Source organism: Ostrinia nubilalis, chromosome 20 (assembly GCF_963855985.1).
Source record: "Ostrinia nubilalis chromosome 20, ilOstNubi1.1, whole genome shotgun sequence".
In the NCBI taxonomy this organism is placed as follows: Eukaryota; Metazoa; Arthropoda; class Insecta; order Lepidoptera; family Crambidae; genus Ostrinia; species Ostrinia nubilalis.
The window spans coordinates 11,321,320-11,348,190 of NC_087107.1; the positions used below are offsets into that span (position 1 = coordinate 11,321,320).

General features: G+C 34.9%; 1 protein-coding gene across 1 annotated transcript in view; it reads right to left on the reverse strand.

Moving 5' to 3' along the window:
* LOC135081899 (fibroblast growth factor 5) overlaps positions 1-26,871 on the reverse strand; it is a 242,693-nt gene that overhangs the window by 149,251 nt on the left and 66,571 nt on the right. The window contains exon 2 of the mRNA XM_063976681.1: positions 19,031-19,516. Within this exon, the coding sequence (XP_063832751.1) occupies positions 19,031-19,247 (217 nt within the window). The 5' untranslated portion in view covers positions 19,248-19,516. The remainder of the gene's footprint in view (positions 1-19,030; positions 19,517-26,871) is intronic.

The window sequence follows — 26,871 nt, forward strand, 5'->3', positions numbered from 1 at the left end:
CTTTGCATCGTTTGTAGTTATTTATTGGATATGTTATAATTTGTTCTGCATTTTATTCGGAGTTATAAAAGCTGCTTAGGAGTGAGATAAGACGACTTTATTACTTGATGCTGTAGTAAAGATAGGGTAGAAATAGATATCATCATTGGTCCATATGCTCGACTGACATCTGACAATATATTTTGTGTTAGTTAAATTAGATACATGTAAACAGCCTTTAGCTGCAGTATGGTTGTATATTACATTCATAAAGATACAAAGAAAGATGTAAAAATCTTTTGTAATATTTAACGTTTATAACAAAATGACGTGACGTATTTGCAGAGGAGTGGTAGGTAGAATGTCTGGGTTACTGTGAAAATAATCGCATATGACTTATGTAGTTTTCTTAAGTTAAATTGTGTATAAGTATTTAAATGTTATTCTGAACCTTGTTACTTGTTTGAATATAGTTATTGGTACTACCATTCTATTCATAAATAAATAAATAATTAATATAAATAGATGATCGTTTGCAATACAACACACTACTTAAGTAGCGGTATGCATCATGTTAAACATGAAGGTACAATTAGGGCTCGTCTTAAGACAATGGGCGCATTTAAATAAACCATTCGGAATTGCGTAAGCGCATGTCGCATATGCAACAGTGCAACTGCACTGACCAGTACGGCTGTGGCCTGACTGAAAGCTTAGAACGAGAATTATGACAATATTTAATATTTCGATGATGTTTAGGATATTTCTTAGCTATTAATAGTAATAGCAAAGAAATACCTTAAACAAACACTAAACTACTTAATTCACCGAAAATCAAAAGAAAGCAATTTTTAAGTAGTATAATTACATCATAATTACATCGACTGATTTAGTTTGATTGATTACAAAATAACCATGATTACCTACTTATTAAGACAAATGGCCATAGAATAGAATAGAATAGAATTTCTTTATTGCGGTAAATGTGGTACAAAGTAGTGATAAACAATGAATGTCCGTTTCACACATCTAACCAACGACAATTGGCATGCAACATACAGTGAAACAGAAAGCACACAATTATGTCCAAATAAATAAGTCTCTAAGACTATAAAAATTCAACTAAAATAATTATCACAAAAATAGTTCCGTTTTCTTTATTCATTAAACGTTTTTAATCAAATGGTCATGTCATTTAATTAAAAACGCTTTCTTTTAATTTACATTAAATTAAATTGTGTTTTAATCAGAACTTACTAATTTTAGCAACTTTACTCGTACTTACGACACTGTCTTGTAAAAAATTACATACTCATCATATTGTAGTGCAACTAAATTGGAGCTAATTCAGGAAATATAATATTCATGACGGTAAGAACTCTGTGGAAAACCTTGGGGGAGGCCTTTGTCCAGCAGTGGACGGCTTTCAGCTGAAACGAACGAACGAACTCTTTTAAGCTGTCGCTTCGTTTCTAATAATGACGGAATTGACGGACCACCGCTCGCTCCGCTCCCAATCAGCCCACAGCCGCTTCGCTCGCTCGATTTTAAAAAGCCGGTAACTCGACACTTGTTTCTGTGCATTGTGTGGCGCACAATGATTGTTTGTCAATGAGCCATTGTTCGGAAGAAAGTGGCCGATCTATTTGTGATTGATACCTCGTAAATTGATTTGGATCGGTTTTCAGGTGGATTTGGAAACTTATTAACTGTGTCAAAGGCCGGCATGGCTTTTTTGGCTCGCGCACCGACGCGTTCTTTCACCATCATCATCATCTATCTAAAGACAAAAGTCTTCAATCAGTGTGTGTTACCAGTGATGATATACGGCTCGGAAACGTGGCCTCTCAATATAGGCACAAATATAGGCCTTATAAAATAAGCTCAAAATTGCACAATGGAGAGGGCTGGTGTTTCTTTACGAGATCGAATCAGAAATGAGGAGATCCGTAAAAGAACTAAAGTCGCTGACGATAAATGTATAGTACGCAGAACTGACGGCCGATGGGACAGCAAGGTTGTTCTTTGGTGCAAGAGTTTGGGTTCTTTGAATCCCGTAGCATTTTTTATTTTATTTTTTATTATACATATATTATTATGTAGGTAAGTGTGGTTATTCGCTATTGCTATTACTAAGTCATTTCGGGGATTTGTTTTAGCAAATTGAAGAACAATACTTGAAAAACAAAAAACAAACCAGGCCACTAAGCCATTTCTTTTTCATTTATTAATATAGAAAGAATTTGAGGTCACACAAAGTGTTAATTAAACAAATTTATATGGTCTATAAAACTGTGACGAGCTATCAAAGATTTGATCCTAGATACAGAGCAGACACATCGATCTTCTTAATTGTTTGTCCTTGATTTAAAAAGGTAATTAAACGTCTGGCATCCTACCAATTAGGAGAGCTTTGGTCTTTTCTTTATTAATAATATTAATTAGTACATTCGGGCTTTGGTCTTTATTAATAATACGAGTATTAATTAGTACATTCTCAAGCGACGTTTATGTGTTAATATGATTTGTAGAATTGATATTATTGCATGTGGTTATAAATATGGATGGTTTATTGTTCGTTCAACATTTATCTTTTATTTACGAGTATATCCTATCCTAGATTGCGTTTTCAGAAGAACAGAATAGGACTTTTCCCGTGGAAATCTCTAGATGACCTGTTTTTTAAGGGTTTTCCAGAATTAAATGGGAAATTTGGCCTGCACTCCCCGTTCCTCACACTAGCCAGAATGGTTGCGGAGGCCTCATGTTTATCCCTTAGGCTTCAACCACACCAACGCGTGCAAATCGCCATCGGGGCGCGATCAAAGGCCATTGACAGGTCAGGACAGGACAAAGGTCGCGCGACCCATGACATCCTGACAGTTCACGTGACCTGTCATTTCCTTATGATCGCGCCGTGATCGCGCCGGCGATGGCGATCTGCAGACGTTGGTGAGGTTGAAGCATTAGGGTCAGCACACGGGCTTCACGCAAAAACCACTAAATGCGACCATCGGTATATTTATATACATTTTACTTAGTCGACTCTTACGACATCACGTTTAGAATGGCGCCCTATTAATATTTTTTTAAACAAATGAAAATATCACGTCACATAACATGACCGGTATAGTGAGGCGGTCTCACAAATCGCGTAGAACAAAACCGGCGCGCGCGCAATCGGCAGGGCATAAATCAGCTGGCTGTCGCGCTCGTTATCTGTAGGGCTACCATTGCGATATTAAGATCGTTGTTTTTTACCTAACTTTGTTATTTGGTCCAAAATAACATTAAGAAAAAATACTAATTTTCTAAACGTAACGGCCAGTATACATTTGACGGTTTTAAATTGTAATAAAGAGGTGCTGCGTACTATGTGCCCTGCCCATTGCCACTTCAGCTTGCTAATCCGTCGGGCTATGTCAGCGACTTTAGTTCGTTTACGGATTCGTTCGTTTACGGACCGACGACATTGTAAAGGTAGCAGGGAAACGCTGGACGCAGGCCGCTACCAATCGATCAACGTGGAAAGCATTAGGGGAGGCCTATGTTCAGCAGTGGACGTCCTATGGCTGACATGATGATAATGATGATGAAAGAGGTGCTATATTGCAACATTTGTAACTAAAATGTATATTCTAAAGTACCTACTGTCGACTGTTCAGTGTTTATACACCTCGTTATTGAAATAATACTTTTAATAACGGTGCTGCCAGCATTGGACTGCTAATTCGAGGGTTCCTCATCTTTTACAGTTCAAAGCTTTTTGTTTTTATTTTTTTTAAAGTGATGCCGGATGTTATAATTGGCAACCCTAGCCCCACATGTATTATCGCCCAAGGCATGAAAATCAGCTAAACGAACTCCTAATATACTTAAACTCTACATAGTTTATTGACTGCGGACACGTAGGGCAAGTGATGGAGGCTTCCTTGATGGTACAGTTAGTAAATCTGAAAGTAGATCTATGCCAAACTAAATGTCACCTCGCAAAAGCTATAAAAATAAATTATGTGCTTAATATCTACTTGATTTACACATAATTTCCAATAGGAACGTACTTATGTATTTATTCATATGTAATTTCAACGGCAAGGATATTAAAAGCACGGATAAAATAATAAGTCGATCTAAATTAAGTAAAAATAAATTACTTGCAACTCGCTATTGCAATCAAATATACATACAGCGCCATCTCTTGGCTGCACATAAGAAACCTGAACTAATTCAAAATGTCTTCTTATACATTCGCAGAGATACCGTGACGCATTTCTTAAAAATTTTTACCGATTAAAACTCGTTAATTGCAGACGTCGAGTCGCTCCAATCGAATTAAAATCGTACCCCCTAAAATTAGGGTTCATAATTAAACAAATTTTAATGCGAGCAATGAATAAAACATGAAACCAAATTCGGCTTCCACTAACTCAATTTACAAGGTCAGTCACAATGCGGGATTCGGGACCTCGGGACTGATTCTTTCTTGTGAGAGAGAACTATAGGGACTCGATCGAAACTCGAAAGGAATTTTCATTTAAAGCTATGTTTTTCTTGATTATGATGATGACGATGGGTAGATTAAAAAGATATTTTAAGAAAATTTTACTGCTTTTGATTAAGTTTCAGACAGTTACCTACCACCTGAAATTATTTTGACACACTGGACATTAAGAAAAACAAAAGAAGAAGAAGAAAACAATATGACCGCCTAAATTGTATATGTGTTCAATTTTGTAATCTTTTGTTTGCCAGTTTTGAATATTGTGTGCAATTTAAACTGTTTATTAAAGTAACTGATTACCGGTTATTATCTGCCAGATATCTCTATCCAAATACTGTGTAATTATGTAGTTAAATTTTTATCGCAACTACGCGGGTCTTTCTTTACTTACTCCGTCACAAGTAAAAGCTTGTAAGTAGGTCTTACGATAGATCCCAAAACCGCTATAATTCTTACAGAGTTAGGTTTATTTGTTTTACGCATAAGAATCTATGGTAAGGGCTGTATAATTTTTTCGCCACACAATTTGGCGGTACATCATTTCGGTAAGTGAGTCGGGCTACACTCGGCCGACCAGTTTGCGCGTGTCGATGCACCTGTACTAATAAGGGGCAAAGATTATGGACTGCAGAAGGGCTTGCAAGAAAAACAAGCGTATTTTATGCCTATTTAGTAATATATTTGGAAACAATGTTTTTACTCTATCGGCGCGAACAGTGAGTCTCAATACGCATAATTGAAGCTATTAGGTACTTCAAAAATTAATTAATTTATGACATAATTAATATAAAAAACTAAAGGAAAGGACAGTAGATGTATTATTATATTCCGGTGCAATATCATAGGCTAGTGTAACTTTTGGAATATACCCGTTTTGCGTATCAATACAACGAGCTTACGGTCATAAACTAGTCGATGTTGGAAATATTACAAATAGACAGTTGTAATAATGATATGACATTAACTATTCAATCTACCATCTACTAGTCAAACAATTGTGACCAGCTGAATATAAATTAGTAAGCCGTAAACACAACTTTCAAATAAATCAGCAAAATTTAATAGCTATAAATGCTTATGCCAATAAAAGTTGGCAAATATGCATCACAATCGAGCATTATGACGTCTAATTATTGACAGGCTTTATAATTTATCGCCGTTATTTATCACTATTTAGCGCGTTCCAATTTCGTATATTATCTAAATTAATCGCAATGATTCCACTTCTACCACTATCGGCAGTTCCGATCGTTCAACCCAAATACAAAGTTATACAACTGCATAAACAGAATGTCATACGCCTTATTCAATTAATACGAGGCTATTATGATGACATATGTGATTGATATCCACATCTGATCAAAATACACGCGGGCTGAGTTGACTTGCACTTAATTCAAGGCTATAAAGTTTATTTTCGAACGCGTAAGCCGTCTCAACTGATATCTCGAAGTGGTTTTGGCAAAAGCATAGCGATCTGCAATCAGTCTCGTCAAAGAAAAAATAAAAGACTTTAAACATCTTAATCAGAATGTGTTCTGTATTTTTCAACTGAGATTGATAAGAGCATGAAGAAGATTAATTAATTACTCCCCTTATCTCGGCGTCAGGAAATTGACACGGGTGAAATAACTGAATTAAGTAATCAAATTCAAAACAAGTGATAATTTGGATAGGTACTTGCGTAAAACCTAAAAGAAATAATTTTTGATAACTTTGTTTAGGTTTAATAAACTAATTTAATTCTCATAGTTATAATTTATATAAGTGCATGTACACTTAACTGACGTTTTGTTGTGATTGTTAACTGTAAGAAGGTACATTGAGGTATAAAAGTTCTTTCCAGTGTGGTGTAGGCCAAGTACTCCATTTGCCTCTGGAAAATTAGAGAGGGGACGTGCTCCTGTAGTAGATACTAAATTAAATGAGCTGATGATGATAGGTATAAAAGTGTCACCAAACATTTATTTAATCTTTGACCAAATTTGTACCGAAACCAAACGCGGTGACATTTCCAATGTCAAGACAGACCAGTACGAAATGGATTAAAGTAATTAATACGCGCAAAGCAATCAAAACATAAAACTAAGATTTGGCAATCATTAATTAATCATTCATTTGCAAACGTTTGTGATTTATTAACAAGTGTAATAAAATGTGTTTGGTTATTTGAAATTCATTAATATGTATGAATAAACGAGGATTTTATTTTAGTTAATCAACACTAAATCACTTGAAGCAATTTGATTTAAATCGGAAATTTTAAGGCGTTTAAACCCTTTGCTTCACAGAATTTTAGTTCGCTCATTTTTCTTTGGAAAAGCTATTAAGATGCGTTATTTCATGATGAAGACGTTACGTAAGCGTTACGGAAGCTGTTAAGGAGTTAACAGGTGTAAATTGCTATATTAAACAGCCTGCGATCAATCTCTCTGTCGTCGATGGGCAAGCGCAGCCCGCTATGCATATGTATGGCTTTAACCGCCATTGCAATTTAAACTTTACTCCATCGTATTAAAGTAGAATTTTAGGTGTCAAGTTTTTTATTAAGAAAAATCATAAATTCGCGTCAAATTCCACAAGGCGTAAATGTGTTCTATAACGGTCATTAATACCTTTTGATTATTCCGCGCCAATGTCCGCGCCTTATTTAAAGAGGCAATTCAGGATCGGACTATCTGGCAGATACAATTTTTCCCGCCATTCATCTTTATTATATTAATCAAAGAATTTCTTCCGTATTTGGTATACGAATAAAAAAACTTTTTACGTATTTATTTTAACTTAATAATTATGAATTCGGGCAACGGTCAAAAATCAATTTCAAAATCAAAAACCTGAATGCGTTTGAATTTTAAATACTACTTATTATACCATAAAAACTAAGATACCTACCTAATATACCTACCTTAGTCACAAAAGCAGACAGACATAATATTGTATAATTTTCTTACTGATTTTTAAGAAAATATTAGTTTCAAAATGTCACAAAACACTACTTTGGGGCAAATTGACACAGTCTTTGTTTAGGGTGTTTAGAGTAGGTGGTGACTCACAACCAGACTGAAAACTATCTGTACAAGATTCATCCAATAGGATAGAATTTTGACAGTTGCAATTAGATATAAATTTTTTCAAAGCCTGGAAATGTTCATCACACTCTTTTTTTGTACATTGATACCGTTCAGACATTGTGTTCAAAGATTTCTTAAGATTACATAATTTATATTCTAGGTTTTCGACATCATGTTCATATTTCAGTACACTATTCTCTAACATTGTGGAACATATGTCAAGCTCATTCTTTAGACGCTGTCTCTCATTTATATAGTTTACTTTGTTGTATGTAGAATATTTAGAATAAATAAATATATTTAGAATAATTAATAAACTTTTATTGGTATAAGTAGACGGTGGCGTGTCATACTATCACTATGGGGTCTTATGTAATTATCTTAAGGACGACTTTGCAACAAAAATGTAAAGTCTGATGTGCTACTAAAACCAAATATACGTTCCCTTAAATCTGTTGGTACCAAAACTACATTTATACGTTCCCTTTAAATCCCTGTTAACTTTCACTCATCGCCGTCTATTCTGGGGCGTTTGAAACAATGGGGCTCTCTTCAAACCGTTTAGTTTGAGTTGCAAAAGCTGTAAAAATAAACGCATTTTAAAAATAATTTGGCCAAAGTAACATCCGGTTTCTCAATAGTATTTTTTTGCTTGAGTGCGCTTTTTCTACTTAAGTATGAACTTAATATTATGAAAGGTCTAAGTCCCTAAGTCTACGTATATACTACTCGTACCTATATTATATTATCTGTGTACCTATGTATCACGAAAAGAGTCATATTTTAAAAGGATGCAAACGATTTCAATTTCACCTTAGATTTAAGACCGTTGTTTGGAACCTTTGCTTTATTTGGGACTTGATGGCGATATGTAAAATATCCAATATAAATATGTATTTATTTCTTAATTCTGTAAAATTATTCACCCTGATAAATTCGTAATAAATCGTTCAAACCTTTCTCTACCACAATCCATATTGCAAAGATTTTTCACTCATCCCACAATCTCCGTGTGGGATGCATTGAATGAACCATACATCGTCGGATTTCATACACGACACTAATACTTGAATAATGAACATAACAAATTCATACATTCCTCATAATGTGACACCTCATTTCTACACCTAAGTAAAGCAAGATGTATGCTTAATCGCATATACATATTTCAACTATCTATGAAGATGGAAATCTATCTATCTATCTATTTATGAAAATGGGGAAATAGTAGAGTTATATTCAAATTAATGTTACTCTAAGGCTGCGTTGCACCAACTTATTTTAACCGTATAACAGTAACCGGTGCTTTTTGTATGGATTTTTGACGTTTGTTAAAGTCAAAGTGAGATGGTGCAACTCAGCCTAAGTAAAATCAGAATTCAATCAAATTGTCTCTGAGCATCAAAGTTGAACTCTATCTTATTTAATTTCTTGCTTTTTGTATGACTTATTTATTTATTTTATGTACTTAAAATTTATATGGGAATAAGCTTTTCTTTTACCATCTATCATACTTGTCATTTATCATCTATCTATTTTAATCTATACTAAATAATCTAATCACAATCTTTATATTTGCATTTCAGATTATCATAATCGTAACAAAAAATCGAATAGTTACAATACTCGTTAAAATCAATCGAATTGACAGTCCGACTAACAGATAGGTGTCCGAAATGTTGTTACGTCACCGATTACATACTAGTTAGCGGATTAGCTTTATTATATCTTTGTAAATATACGCCTTATAGATACGTTTGATCAATTTTGACAGGTGCGCATATAAATGTCATCCGTAATACGATAGGTGTATGGGAACCCGACTAGTCGTTAGCGGTTCACATCAAGCAACTTTCCGGAAGAATTTTGGGGTTCCGCTATAGTGACATTGATACGTCTAATTTCGTAATACAGTCACCGTCAAATAATTCGTGACACCCAAAGTGGCCAAATAGTTGATAGCACAACCTTATTCCAATTGTAACAAAGACGTGTAACTTTTTGGCTACTTTGGGTGTTACGAACTTTAGTCGCTGACTGTACAGTACAGTCTGTGGGTACTACACTGTTTTATTGTACCGTGTTTACTTTATTTAGCCTTATGGGGCAATTTGGCTCAAAACAAAAAAGAATTGAATTTCCCGCCTCTTCATAGCAATGTATATGTTACGGTCAAAGTGATAAATGTGAAAATTATGAATAATCGCCGGTTATTATGAATAATTACCGCATGATTTGGTAAATGTGATTAATATGAGGTCATTTATGTGTGTATAAAACTAAATAGGCAGCTTAGGGGTGGCCCAAGGGCCACCCCCGCCGCACCTTAACCTATTTTTCACTTTAAATCAAAACATTATGTTATAGGCATCATGGAAAAGTAATATTATGCAAAAAACATTCCAAACTCATTATGCCAAATTATATTAATATATGATATCAAAACGTTCAAAAGTTTGGCTGTACACGAGCACGTACACAAGATGTTGTACTCTTTTATGAAATTTGTTAGTACTAAGGTTGAATTATTAAATAATCACTGTTAAATGTGATTAATTTATCACTTTCACCGCGACTGTCGGGAATTATTCATAATAACCGGTTATTATTAATAATTTTCAATTTATCACATTAACCGTAACATATATATAAACGACATAATTGGACAGTGCAATGTTAGATAGCGTTTCTATATTTACAACAGACTCTACATTTTCGTTGCAAAATCTCGCTTACCATAACCACTTACGCCCGTATTCACAAACATTACTATGAGGTCTCACAGTGCGCGTGGACGCACAGCGTGACACATGAACCAATCACAGAGCTCTATTCAACGCTGTGCGTTCGATTTGCTGCTTCACTTGCAAATATCGTTTGTGAATACGGGTGTCAGATGCTAGTGTGTGTTTGCTTGTTGTTCCATCGTGTGTAATTAGAGTTTTTGATTATAAAATTATGCTTTTAAGCTGAGTTAGATATATTATTGTAGAAAAACCAATACCTACTTGTATGTATAAATACCATGAAAAAAACGATCCATAGAAAACTTTCAGCGAAAAGAAACGTACACAATACACATAAAATTGATTGCAATTAAGTAAATTCTTTAATCATCATAGGTAGGTAAACCGTTAATGTGGCATAGTGCCAGCTAATTGTCAAATCAATGTGCATTAAACTAACATTAATTCTAAATTGAAATGCAACGTTCAAAATAAAGGCTATGATACGGAATCATCAGCGAATACACCAGCTGATATCATCATGTCGGTATTTACATAAAATTAGTAAAGCAAACTACTGAGAAGTTATCAAAGAACTGCGGCTTCTTTTCCATAATCTTTGGTGTTGCCCGATTAAGCCCAATTTTATAGTGACACATTATATCTTTGGACGTTTCGGAACATCATTTTGTATTACGGAAATCGTAAAACTTTTTAATGGCAACACTCTTGTCGGTTTATTTATCAACCAAATATTTGTTAATGGTCGACGTTAACACGCTAAGTTTCATTAAATTTAATGATTGTTTCGTATATTCATTACTCTCTATATCTTCAGCAAGAATCAGAATAAAGTTAGTTATTCAGAATACTTAAGTAATACTTAGCTAATACCTACATGGTAGAAGCGGTGATTACAAGATTACAAAGAAAGGTTTAGATAATGCAATAAAAATTGGTGTCGTAGCTTAAACTATGAACCTAAGTAACTATCTTACATAACTTCTTACTTAATATTACAAAATATTTTATATAAAAGTTTGTTTTAAACTTCAAAATAATATAAGAAAACTTTAATTGATTACCAAATTACGTCAGTCTTTCTGTGACAAACTGCATTTCAAACCACTGGTAAAGCTATTTCTAATACGTTTACCATTACATATGGCCTGTAAACGCATCGCTCATAATAACTCAACGCGTTACAATGTTAACAAAACTAAAAAGCTAAGGCGTGAAGCACAAAACTAACCCACACTGGATTGTTCGGCCCACACCAGATTTGCGATTAAACGCTGCGATCGCCCATCAATGGGATGAACGATTTATTGTCCGCGACACGGATTCCATGATGGCGCCGGCTGATATTTGTGAGGATACGTAAGGGTAGGCGAACGCTTTGGACTTTCTGCGAAGCAGACTGAAGATTTTTTGTATTGCTTCCAGTCAGTGCTATGGGCCTACGGTCATTAAATCGCTCTGAAACATACGCACACGACATTTTCAGGAAATTTTTTTGCTATCGCTCATTTCAGCATTTCAGTGTAAATAAAAGAAAGAGGAAGTAAATACCCGAAAATGATGATACTGTATTTACGAGCAGAAACCCCTTTGATTTCACTGAAAAAAATACGAAATATAATATTTTTAAGGAAGGCGCAGCGTGGGAAACGCTGGACGCAGGCCGCTACCAATCGATCAACGTGGAAAGCATTAGGGGAGGCCTATGTTCAGCAGTGGACGTCCTATGGCTGACATGATGATGATGATGATGAATATTTTTATCCAATCGTAAAACAGTGACATAAGTTCAAGTTTCAGCTAACGTAAAATCATGAAGTTTTACAAATATCAGAAAGGCGACAACCTTTTGGCTTCCATATTATTATTATAATTGCAACTTATCAATTAGTAACTTTTTCCGACACAGTCTCAAGACTGCGCTCAGCCTAACCTGTCCTCAGCAGATTGAATAGCCCGATTACTATGTATTGTGCGATAGCCCGTGTCCAACTCATTTTAGATGCTAAGTACCTTAAGCTTGAGATTAGAATCTTAAGACCTAGTCTGTAATGTTGGCCGATCAAAGGACGGAAATCATATGATATTAAGAAATTATATGTTCTTGGAAATTGCGAATAGGCCAATAAATGCGGCATTTGAGATTTGCCGTATATTTTCTTAATTAAAAAGAATAATTAAGATGTTGATAGGATCTTATAGATCTAATAAGTTATTAGTATTAAATTACACTTTAATAATATAATGCACAATACAATTTAATATAATACCACCAGTATAAAATACCTACCTACTACATTTACCTATACCTGGAGTCTGAAATAAGCTCTCGTCCGAGTGACATATTAAAAGCTGTCATTTTTAGGGTTCCGTTGGTATTATTAAAGGATTTTAGATTAATATCTTGGAAAGAGATTCAATGGTTTTACTCTGAAAATGGTCTCGATTTATTTGACTTTATATCAATCTCTCTCACTCAAACTTGCAGGTAATGATAGAGATGAAGCTTATATCAATGGTCAATTTTTGCAAAGATGTTTCTCTTTTACGACTATCATTACAGATATTCAATTTTCGGTTCTTGAATGCGTCGTAAAAATAAAAGTAATTTAGGGCATTTTAAATAACACCAATAAATATAATTGATATTCAGAGATAAGATGACTGAGTAATTGGTGAGCTCTTCGCTTTTTACTGTAATTTTTTAAACCTTTTTTATGAAAGTTTGTCAGTCAAAATACGGTGAAGAAGATATTATTATGATATATCTTTTTCAGGAATTAAGACACTTTCAGACGAGAAACGAGGACATTATGTATTCCTACTATATTAATATTATAAATGCGAAAGTTTGGATGTCTGGATGTTTGTTACTCTTTCACGCAAAAACTACTGAACGGATTTTGATAAAACTTTACAGTATTATTGTTTATAACCCAGAATAACATATGTATAGGCTATAATTTATGGCGATCTGTGAAAAGCGAAATTTCACGCGGGTGAAGCCGCGGGCAAAAGCTAGTAGGGAAATAAGTAATCTCCACCTGACTAAAACACTTGACCGAAGCATAGTACAGTAATTGGTGCACTACCGCCCGTATTCACCAACGATACTTACTTAAGTGATGCAGCAAATCGAACGCGCAGCGTTGAAGGGCTCTGTGATTGGTTCATGTGTGACCTCATAGTAATGTTTGTGAATACAGCGTAAAATACTCTTAAAAAAGTGTCTATTTCGACATAAAACAGTCCAAGCCAAATCAAGATCACTTGCAAAACGGTTTCTTTACTAATCTACATATACTAATATTATAAATGCGAAAGTAACTCTGTCTGTCTGTCTGTCTGTCTGTCTCTCTTTCACGCCTAAACCATTGAACCAATTTTGAAGTTTGGCATAGAGATAGTTTGAGGCCCGGAAAAGGACATAGGATAGTTTTTATCCCGGTTTTTGAAATAGGGACGCGCGCGATATAGTTTTTCTGTGACAGACAAAATTCCACGCGGGCGAAGCCGCGGGCGGAAAACTAGTTACTCAATAACTTTTCTATGTCGACTATCAAGCAGAGATTAAACCAACAAATCGATAGTTTCAATCGATATCAATGAACGTCCGAATGAAGTTGTATCGAGAAGAAGCTATTCAGCTTAATGGCTGCCAAATCGCCTTCAATGCGGAGTAATTGATATAATCAGAGCAGTATAAGACAGGTTATAAATGCCACGGGGAGCTTATGAAATCGGACAGATTTAAGAATGGCTAATAATAAATAAAATCAGTTAAATACGCTGAAATAAAGAGTCAGAAGTTTTCTTTAATATATACGCTGAATAACGAGTCAGGAAGTTTTCTTTGGAAATTATACAATGTGCTAGGTATAAGTATGTAATAAGATTGCGGTTGTATTTTGTATGTTAAGTATAAAATACCGGGATAGGACAGGTCTGGAGTTTTAATGTAAACATTTTTGTTTAAGACTAATATCAAAAACAAAGCCAAAACTACACCTGAATATAGAATTTGTATGGAACCAAATCTTATGACATATTCAGAACTCGGACACGACCAATTGGCGGTTTTTCCTGTTTACTATTATAATTTTAACAAAATTCTAGAAACTAATTTATCAGCTAGTAATAAAGTAAGCATTAAGTAAACAAAAATAAGAAATAACTTAAATCAGATTAAAACAAAATATCAAAACACCAATTTTGAACTTTTACCGCAGCATAAATATTATTTCAGAATCACCTGCCATTCTGAACTTTAGCAGCTTTTAATACGGTTCAATTTTAAATATCGGCGATCCAAGATAAAGCTGTGCACACGAAATATAACGGTGTCGCGGTAGCTGTTGATACTCGGCAATTTGCGAAAACGACTACCAGGAAGTCTCGAGGTGTGCTTTACGCATAATCATGAATTGATTTTGATAAAACTGTAAGATTTGATGTTGTTAAATTTAATGGTTTATGTTTTAAAAAGATTAAGGGAGACGTGGGAACTTATTACGAAGAACGACGGAGGCTTAGGGATCGATTCTCGTTCCTACGGTAATCCAGTTTTCCCGCAAAACCACTGGACGGATAGGGCTGAAATTTAGCATGCAGGTAGATGTTATGTCGTAGGCATCCGCTAAGAAAATATTTTACGAAACTCCACCCCTAAGGGGGTAAAACGGGATCCACGCGTACGAAGTCGCGGGCGGCCGCTAGTTAATTATATGGTGTTTGAAAACACGTAATACTACTAAACGGGATCCTGTAAAAAACTGTTCCTGCAAAACGGGATGTCTCCGTAGGAACAAACCCTTAGGGGGTTTGGATCCTGCTAATGCAAATACGGTATCTATATATATAAAAATGAAACCCGTTTTCCGTTGTCACGACATAACATGAAAACGGCTTGACCGATTTGGCTGATTTTTTTTGTAGTTTTCTAATACTCTGTACAAGGTTTTTACGGAAAAAAATATAAAGAAAATCTCTACGCTAAGGCGGTACGAAGTTCGCCGGGTCAGCTAGTAGACAATAATAATGTCTATTTATGACCTACTTCTGACGGTATACTGTCATAAATATTATTAATATTATCGTCCTATCCTATAGGAATAGGACACATTCATATCGCGAAGTGTCCAAATGTAAAAGTTGTAGTACAACTGTTGTAATAAAAACATCGTAAAATTAATACCATAAGTTGTTCAGGACCGGACAGTCATAAAAGGAGTCTTTATGGTATTTATGATATCTAAAACTAATTATTATACAGATAAGACCGATTTTGAGACAATAATCGCGCCATCAAAATGAAGTTTTATGTTCTCTTAACTCCGGGACCGAGTTTAAGTATGGTTGGTGGTCGTCTTTTTTGCCAAATCTCATGTTTACACCCAATTTTTTGAACGAAATACAATAATTTTGCTTTTTGTAGTTTAATTGCTTTAGAGAGTGATGTAATTAGGATAAGAGTGTTTTTAGACAGACTTAAATAAGACTCAAATCTCAAGTCGCTGTTTTAGTACAAACAAAGATGGTTAAACAGGTGGTTCAAATTTGATATAGCGCCTCAGGTAAAGGTCGTGGGATGAGCCTGGATGCGGGCAGCGCAGGACCGTGCATTGTGGAAAACCTTGGAGGAGGCCTTTGTCCAGCAGTGGACGTCATTTAGCTGACGAACGAACGATAGCGCCTCTATGATTGAAAAAGTAGTAGGAAAGGTGAAGATAAAGATAAACGGCTTTAATAAACAAACAAAAAAAAAAATCAAAAATTTGCTAAGTAACCGGAATCCAATCTCTCCAAAGTACGATTCCATTACGATTTGAGCATGGCATTGACTTCCCATTGCGATAAAACTACTACACTCGCGGTTATTAGCTCTGTAATCTCAATCTTATGGTGTTTCAAACACAGACACGTTAGTTCTATAGATACCTCAAGAGGATACACTAATTGTTAATCAATGAACCATTCATTTACAGCAATAATAATAAATTTAAGAAATGAAAACAACCGGTCAACATAGAAATCATTGGGGGAGGCCTATGTTCAGCAGTGGATGTCCTATGGCTGAAATGATGATGAAATGAAAATGATGATTGTTATAAACTCTTTTATGTCAAAAACGTAGTTGTTTAGCAGCTATACTGGTATTACAATTATGTTTTTTTTTTAAATATAGTAACTTTATGTATTCCATATTGGTACTTTCAAATTTATAAATTTTTAAGTTGACTGACACAACATTAAAATTTTAAATACTTAATGAAAACCTCATACATTTAGCCGTCTCTCGAGAGTTGGCAAACGCTATCATATCATGTCACTACTGTACCACTTGATTGATGAGCTTCGGTTAAGGTTTTTGTTTACCAGGTTCCTGGTATAACAGTTCTTAAATGTATGTCAGTTGACTCAATAATGCATACCAAACTTAGCAATTTTGTAAAAACTACTACAAAAAAGTTACACGTGCGGTGAAACCTAGTTAACGTCATTTTAAACTACTGTTCAACATACGTGTAATTCTTTTGCAATAAGAGGGTATTTATTTAAATTTATTGCACTTAAATATTGTACAGTGACGGACTTAATACCGGGTGGCATGCTCTGCCAGTCAACTACATGTCAAGCAGAGAAGATAAGAGTATAAGTTTCAAACATAGTTGTGTCATGTGTATTTGAAATTTAAAATATCAACATGAGCTTTTGTTAAAAAAAAGCCTTCAAATCACAGTCTATTCCACAAAGTGGTCTGCATAAAGACCACCACGGTTACCCCACTGGCGATAATATCTATTGAGTCATTATCACAATTTGAACTAACCGATTGGAAGGTATTATTCACCAAATATGTAATTACCCGCCAGATAGAGCCACTACACGGCTTCCATGTTATTACAGAACAATTTAAATGTCCATCGCACGAGATGTATCTTTTAGTTTTTGTGTGGAAAAAAATTGCCGAAGAGGAAATATGATTTATGTCGATTGTATATCGTCACACGTCATGGATAAGTGACAAATGTTAAAGGAGTGTCATAAAATAACTAATTTATATGGGAAAGGTTAGCAGTCATTGACCAGTGGGCAGAGTTAATTAGTAGGCTTTTTGATTTAGAAACTTACGTAATTTATCAAAACCAGCTCATTAGTATCCTGCGAATTCGAGTGGAGTTTGTTTTTTGAGACCTCAAAGTCGTCAGCGAGAATTCAGATTTCTTTCAGATTCGTATGCTCTATCACGTCATAATATGTCAATGTCACCGCTCCTGTGCCGCCATATCTCAGTCACTGACTGAAAGAAAGAAAGAAGAAAGAAAGAAAAATTATTTATTTGACAACTTAAAAAAAAAGGGCAATATAAAAATACAATTATAAAAAAAAAAGTACAAAGACAATGAAGAGAAAAGAGAAAAAAGAAATGTTGCCAAAGAGGTTACCCACTCAGTATCATCTTGACAGTTGACATTTTACTGCCAAGTGCCAAGACACTGGTTTTCAGTGGGTACCTTGTACGCAGGGGCAAAAAGAATGTAATAAATTAAAAAAAAAAATATAAACTCTGACTCTCTGACTGAGTTAAGTTCTAGATCTTTAATATGACCTATAACTTTTATCAATATTGACTGAGGTTCTTGCGCTACTTCTTCTCAGCACTGGCCCATTTATTGTCCTGAAGCAGTGGTAGGGTTAATACTGGGACGTGTAAAAGTGCTTTTTTTAAGCCTATTTATAGAAATAAATGAGTTTTATGAGTTTTTATAGGTTCTTTTAATCAATTGTATCTTTTATGGCTCTTACACGCGTTTCTTGTTTTTGTTCGTGTTTTTTATTCGGCGCGTGCTACATAGTTTCTTTTAATATTTGTTGGATTGGATATACATTAATTCATAACTTGTGGAACTAGTCAAGACTGGTTATAGATACTTTCAATGACAAATATTTGAATAATTTGTAACTTCATCTTTTTTTAAGCTAACATTTCTCTGAATGTTTTATGTTATTCGATACACACGTTTAAGACCTTCAATCATTTGCAGTCCGTTCAACAAATAATATGCAAATATTATGGTTATGACTGCAAATAAGTCATTTGTTACTACGTGAAACAACAAATTAGTTTCGCTTTCTGTGGCCTAGCCGTCTAAACACATGGTTTATGTTATCGCATAGTCCCATAGACCAACAGCTGTTAAATACGATTTTGCCTTAAGAATATTTTAGTGGAGTTTAGAGCTATAAAAATAGTTTATCTTTTTAATAAATAATATATTTATTATTTATGTATGTATTTAGTAGTAGTAGAAGTATCTTCTAGCGGGGATTGAAAAGGCAGTAGACAATACTTAAGAAAACAGAAAATTTATTTGGTAACCTATATGTATAGCTTTAAAAGCCTTTACTTAAGTGACTTTAATTTTTTCGCATGTCTTAAATCAATCTAGATAAAAAAAACTCTGGACACACTTCAAGAGGATTTAAGACACTCTTTAAATTAAAGATGTAACGGCTAAATATATGTTAGTCTGATTAAAACTCGAGAACGGCTAGGCCGATTGAGTTGATTTTGGTTTTAAAATGTTTGTCGTAGTCCAGGGTAGGTCTAAACGGTGAGCAAATACGCGCGCGATATTGTTTTTCTGTGACAGACAAAATTCCACGCGAGCGAAGCCGCGGGCGGAAAGCTAGTAATAAATAAAAAAAAGATATTGAAAAAAACTTACTGTGAGCGCTGTTGCCATCTGTGGTGCCGTTGACAGTGCCATCTGGCATGAGCTGCAGATAGCGATTCCTTAGGAACATCTGTATCGTGCGGGAGGTGCCCGTGATGTGGCTGAGGTTCGCGGATCGCTGGGCGCGCGGCTCTGGCGCCGGGGCCGCGGCGCACGTCGCCAACGCCAGCGCCGCCAGGAGCAACCCCAGCGGGCGGGAGCGCACCATGGCGCGCCGCGCCCATTGCAGCCGCCCGGCCGCCGTCACTGCTCAACACCCAACATAACCCACACTAACAGTTCAATAACCCCAAATTTTTGGCGCCCAACGTGGCACTCTAAGTGGCGACGAGCATTCAATCAAGAACTATCAGTTCGATATCGCTTCATTCGAATCGCTGTCATTGCGAACATTCTATCGTTGCACCATTTCGGTGTACGCAATAGGTCTCGGTTACCGAAGCCGCAAACTATCTGGTTTGCGGGCGAACACACGATCTGGAACAAATAATAATTTAATATTACAACGTGATCTACAAAATGCGAAGATCGGTAACTGATACGTCTTAAAATAGACAAGTTGAATGTTTCGTGGGACAATCTGGGTATCTATTTCTTCATTTGTACCTAATTAATGTTAACTTGAAAACATTATAGAAAAATAATAATACAATCGTAACATTACTTTTGATGGAAATAAAACGTGAAAGACCTTTCCCAACGAATCTAGAAGTACCAATTGCATAAGATAAATCCGCGCACTGACAATTATGACGTTCAGCTGCATATTTTCTAACGGCACCCGCCAGGCGTAGCCCGGTTGTAGTATTACTTATCAGCGGTAAGCGCAAAGCAATAAAACCGCTCTGACGTCCGTAGACAATCCTTAACGCACACGACATTTACTTACAAAGTAGTAAAGGTCAGAAAACTCACTTATGTACAGAACACACATCAGAATATACAATTTAGTAGCAAAATCGCCTCTATTACTAACGACATAAGAGGCTGCCATGACGTGTTGCATCATCATCGTTATTTCAGCCATAGGACGTCCACTGCTGAACATAGGCCTATTAACAAGATTTTATTCTGACCACAAGAAGTTGTTGTCAGTGGCTTTTAAAATGAAGACTATTTAATATAGAGTGGCCTAAATTTTCGTTAAAAATGAGCAGGCCTACTGCATCAAACAATATTGTGCATCATTGTACACGACATTTAGTTTTGCCGCGTTGCCACATAAATCTATTTACACAACGACGATTTTCGCTTCACGAGTCAAGTGTGAAACTCAAACAGCCATGTTTGTACGCGACAAATACTTGTGTCAACACCCCACAGTATTTTGAGTCTTAAGAACATTGTTACCGATATTAATCCGAACACACTTCAAAGTTTTGGTTGTTAGCTCTTCTGGTGACTGTTAAAAGGAAATGGTTTAGAAGCCCGTCGCTACTTTTTGACATACACGCTACAAAAGATGATAGTTTTCCTCAAAAGTTCTAAAATTAGGTGCATAAATTCACAGTTTTAAAAGCAAGATTCAAATTTGGAATTCCAAGAAAGAAGGTAACACATGTAGTAATCTGAATAAAAAATAACACTGTCACGGTTTTTCTAAGCTGCCAGTGGCATTCCGAGAGCCGTTACGTACAAAGTGTCCGAAGTGCAACGGCCATTAGGGCCCGAAGACTGGTCAAAAATAACAAGTTTATAAAAAAAGAGAATATTTTCGTGAAAACCGTTGCCAAGTGCAACCGATAGCGGACGACCGCTACTGATCAGTTGATTTGTGGGTCGTTATCAACTGTTCCACTTTCAAATTAACTTGTAGTAGTAATTAATAATTCTAACTGGCTGGCAAGAATTCGAAATTAATTTTCGAACGCCACACGCCTTTTACTGCTTTAACCTTTTTGAACTTTAGAACTGTTCTTTTCCATTTATGTACTCACTAATACTGGTCACAAAATTGAGATTAAAAATAAAATGTGTTGCGTATTTCCTAAATCTACTATTACGACACTTAAAAAAATAGGATCGCTTCAAATGCCCTGACATCAAACGTTTAAAAGACGGCGTGTCTTAATTTCGGCAAAAAATATTTAGACATCTGAGTTTGTGAACGGGTTATCGGTATGTTAATATGCGGATCGAATCGGGACATTAACAATCGAACGAATGTGTTTTGCAGTTTCGAGATTACCTCTACGTTGGTATTAACACTTTACGCGATAAACTGTTGGGTTGCCAATGAAATATAATAATCATAATTATTATTATAAATTCGCGATTTGTTAGCATTAATTGGGCAAGTATTGCGAGATATAAAATAAAGAGAGAAACATTATGACGCCAAACTGCTTGAGTGCAATTTTTAAGATTATTATTTTAAGATGTTTTCTTAAAATTTTACATTAGTAGTAAGTTTCTATAGCGCATCGTCTTCATAAATAAAATAGCATGGAAGATAATGAAAGATTAATGTTACCGCTTAATTTTATCTAAATTACGACTTGTTTGTCAATTGCACAATGCCGAAAGACGCAATTACAAGTTCAAAATATAGTAATTGAGAAACACGATTTGTCAATAAATAAATCAAAAATGATATGCAATATGCATATTTGATTACATAATTAGTGAAGTAACAAAAGTGACAATATAAAGTTCGAAATGGTATAAGAATGGAATATGACTTAGGATAGTGAAAAATAAGTTTGTCAATGTTCAAAATGTTATAGCATCTATAAAATTAAATGATGAGTTATTTTAAAATACTCTACACAAAACGTCAAATTCATAAAATAGGAAAACCTATAAAATTATGGAAACATAAGCGACAATAAAATATTTTCTTAAGTCTTATGCCGCCTTATCTTTCTCTTAAAAGATATCTATGCTATAATATTATAAATGCGAAAGTAACTCTGTCTGTCTGTCTGTCTCTCTTTCACGCCAAAACCACTGAACAGATTTTGATGAAATTTGGCATAGAGATAGTTTGAGTCCCGAGAAAGGACATAGGATAGTTTTTATCACAGTTTTTGAAACAGGAACGCGCGCATTTTTCTGTGAAAGACAAAATTCCACGCGGGCGAAGTCGTGGGCGGAAAGCTAGTATTAAATAATGCTAATGCTAATTAATATTCTATTCTATCCTACTGTTGAATAAAATCAAACATACCTCTAGATATTAACGAAGATTATAATATTTTATCTCACATACCTACATAAAAATCAAGCTCTTATCTAGCTCATTTGTTATTAACAACGAATTAGCCTTATTTATTGTTTGTATCTGATTAACTAAGTATTTAAAAGATTGGGAGGTTTTGGTAGAGTTGCCAGTACCTATTAGGTAGATCAAGATATCTATCTAATACTCCTTAGTGGATACCACACAAAACTGACAAATACAAGAAATACAGAATTGAGAAGACACAATATAGGCGGTCTTAGTACTAGCAAGCAATCTATACCAGATAACCCAGACAGACAGTTGTTTATTTTAAGGTTTTACTTGCTGGAGTGTTGAAAGAAAAAACTCAAAACTGTTGTTAGGATTACGGGTCACCACACAAAAATATGTTACTAATCTGTCAGTCCCTGCCCTGTCGTGGTAGTTCACGACTCTGTATGATGTTGTAATGCAACATAGTGTCGCGGACATCGCAACGTTTCTCCACGACGAATGAAAAGTATACAAAATCCAGATAAGTAATTTCACGGATTCGAAACTCCTATATTCATACCTATGCTCCAGCTAAACACCATTAAACCACCATGAACTCTACCATATAAAATGTCTTACCATGTCATCCCAAATTAATACCCATTACAATTCAAATAGCTTAAAATCGTTTGTATTAAACCTCACATTGCATCATTTAAACCACAGATCGTCGCATTCTGTGTAATCTCTACTACAATCTACTCATTGTGACCAAAAAGCTTTTTATAAGAATTTTTATAACCAATTAAAAGTTCGGGGGTCAGGATACAATGTTTTATCGGAGGTTAAATAATGGAGGTGTGTACAGATTGCTCATTTCAACCTTGATATTAAGGAGAAAAAAAATACTATTCGATTTGCAAAGAAATGTGAGTAAGACCTTCTAAGGTCTAACATAAGTGAGATTGAAAAATGTTATTTAAATAAAAATTACACGAGTTTAGGATGATTAAAGAAATGGGATGAGACGTTATAGGATGAATACGGAACAACCCGAATTGTAACTCCTTATTCCTTAAAAGAATTTAGAGACATGTTTGTTTAGCTTCTCACAGGTCCTTTATTTTTCTACCTCAAAGATTTAATAATGGATTTGAGTTAGCGACAAAATACAGGGTGTTTGGCGCATCGTGTGCCAAAATGATTTGGCGTATAGAAGGGGCCATTTCCTATATTTTCAGCCCCCATAACACGTTCCATGCCAGGCGGCTACTTTTATATTAATTTTTTTAATAATTTCACCAAAATACCCAAATCGCATCATTTAATTTCGATTTAAAAAAAAACTACTAGGCGTAGCCTCAAAGTAAATATTATGTTTTGACGTGCATTGATGTAGGGTTGCATCAAATCTAAATTTACTGGCAAATATCATCTAGTTTTTTTTAAATTCAGCTTTAAAGTTTTCCGAAAAGTTAAAAATGGACTGAACATTTAAGTTTACATGGCTATAATTTTTTTTTAAAAGAGAGTGCGATCTTCTGATTTTATCAAAACTTCTGTAGTCTATCCCCATTCAAACGGTATACTAATCTTGTTTAAATAATAACAACAACTTCACAAATTCCTTAAATTAGTGCATTGACTCTACTCGGACTGATTTGCGAAATTTGTGTTTATAGCCCCTTTTTATGTGAATAGCACGTAGAACACCTAACAGGTAAAAATTATTTATCTTATGCAATGTAAAAACCTTTTCCCTATCGTTTTTCAATGTGGATTTCTTGAAATTAAAGACGGAAATTATTATTTTGATCGTTTATTAATTATTACAAATTTTGTTCAAAATAACCGCCTCGGCTACGTATACTAATTTTGACTGTTGTCGTATGCAACCACATTTCTCTTTTTATTACTACAAAGGCGTTTTCTATTCGTGGATTGGAAGAGATGGCCCTATACAGTGGCCTGCACGTTCCCCAGACCTAACTCCGTTAGATTTTTACGTCTGGGGACAAACTAAAGAACTGGTGTACGTAACGGATTCAAACAATAGAAGAACTACAACAACGAATAGAAAACGCCTTTGTAGTAATAAAAAGAGAAATGTGGCTGCATACGACAACAGTCGAAATTAAAAGAAGATGTCGTGAGTATACCTATACGTTGCCGAGGCGGACATTTTTAACAAAATTTGTAATAATTAATAAACGATCAAAATAATTATTATCGTCTATAATTTCAAGAAATCCACATTGAAAAACGACAGGGAAAAGGTTTTTACATTGCATAAGATAAATAATTTTTACCTGTTAGGTGTTTAACGTGCTATTCACACAAAAAGGGGCTATAAACACAAATTTCGCAAATCAGTCCGAGTAGAGTCAATGCACTAATTTACAGAAGTTTTGATAAAATCCGAAGATCGCTATCTCTTTTAAAAAAAAAAATTATAGCCATGTAAACCTAAATGTTCAGTCCATTTTTAACTTTTCGGAAAACTTTAAAGCTGAATTTTAAAAAAACTAGATGATATTTGCCAGTAAATTTAGATTTGATGCAACCCTACATCAATGCACGTCAAAACAAAATATTTACTTTGAGGCTACGCCTAGTAGTTTTTTTTAAAATCGAAATTAAATGATGCGATTTGGGTATTTTGGTGAAATTACTAAAAAAAATAATTTAAAAGTAGCCGCCTGGCATGGAACGTGTTATGGGGGCTGAAAATATAGGAAATGACCCATTTTATCCGCCAAATCATTTTGGCACACGATGCGCCAAACACCCTGTATAATTCTTCTACTTGGTCCCATACAGACAGAGATGCATATTTGTCAGAGAAATTTTGCGAAATGAAGTAAAACCTTTATTTAGAAATAAGTTACTGCTATGAACCTACTGCACCATCATCAATTACATTTCAAGTCTAAGATAACGGCTCTCGAATAAGTCCGCCGGTGTCAAGGTCGCGCGTAGACGCGCGTTTTCATTTCACATAGTGACTAATGGGAATGTATTTATGCAATACGCTTTTATCGATTCCTCATTTGAATAAACTATCGATATGCTTTTTCTAATCGACTCAAAAGATAATACACGTTGAGTTTGTTGCGTTTGTGTAAATTATTTGTGGAATACAATACACAATACCATTGTGGAAATCATTGGGGGAGGCCTATGTTCAGCAGTGGACGTCCTGTGGCTGAAATGATGATGATGATGAAGTTTGTTGCGGCGCTTCTTCTCAGCCTACTTGCTAAATGTTTGTCTCAAAGCGCTGGTAGGGCAAAAACAAATGAGACCTGTAAGTAAAGACTCCTTATAAGAACAATAAATTGTCCTTATCACTTGCCAAATGTTTGTCTCGAAGCGGTCTGTTAGGGCATGACATGAAAAAGCTCCTTTAGAGCAATTGAAAAATTTCAAGATCTAATTTAAATTAAGTAGTCTACTAGACAAAGACATTTTTGATTTTGAGAAATAGTAAGAAGATGCCAGGCCAAGAGCTTCCTCAATGCGGATAAAAAAATATATTTCTATCGTTCGGTCTAATATTTTATCACGTGTAATTTCAGATACATTTTAAGTGCATACTTAATATGTTTTCCCAAAAGTGTGTATTAATCATGCACACAATAAATATGTCTTCAAGAATAACACAGACATATTGGTTCAAATAAAACATATTCCTTTCATTATTTACGGGATGCCCGCCATTTTTCCTGCAGTCATACTTTTAATTGAAAATGGTTACTCATAACACGTAAGGCACCGTACACACAAGCGAGAAAACTGACGAAAAAGTAGAAGAGTTAGGCCCGGTTTTTTGATTCGTAGTTAAAATAACCAATGGTCAAATTTGACAGATGTCAAATGACAAGTGGTTAAATATTAGAAGAAAATGTTTTTCGAACAATGGTTAGCTTGACTTTTGGTACATTTTTTAACTATTAGTTAACATTTTGTTAATATTTAACCATTAGTAGCAAAATGTAACAATTTGTTATTTTAACTATGAATCAAAAAACTGGGCCTTAGACTTACGAAGAACTAGCTTTCCGCCCGCGGCTTCGCCCGCGTGGAATTTTGTCTGTCACAGAAAAACTTTATAGCGCGCGTCCCTGTTTCAAAAACCGGGATAAAAACTATCCTATGTCCTTTCCCGGGACTCAAACTATTTCTATACAAAATTTCATCAAAACCGGTTCAGTGGTTTAATCGTGAAAGTGAGACAGACAAACAGACAGAGTTACTTTCGTATTTATAATATTAAGTATAGATTGGAATGATTCTCTGACTAGTGTAGTTTATTAAACAAAATGAGCATTTTTACTAACCGACTTCAAAAAAAGGAGGAAGGATCTATGTTCGAGTGTTGTATTTTTTATGAACAACAATCAGTTTGCCATAATGTATAAATAAGTCTAAATATCAGATCAAAAAGTAAAAAAATCTCTACCTTTTAGTAACAACCATTTAAGATAGGATAAAGCCATAAAACGAATAAGAAGGTAGCATAAATCTAGAAAATTACCACATGTAAACATAGCTTTAGAAACGTAAAGACCAATATTCATACCCGAATAGAGAGTGATGTAACGTGTAACGCGAGAAACGTGGACCGACTTATAAATGCCGGCTGCTAGTGACAGATTCAAATGGCTTCATCTTG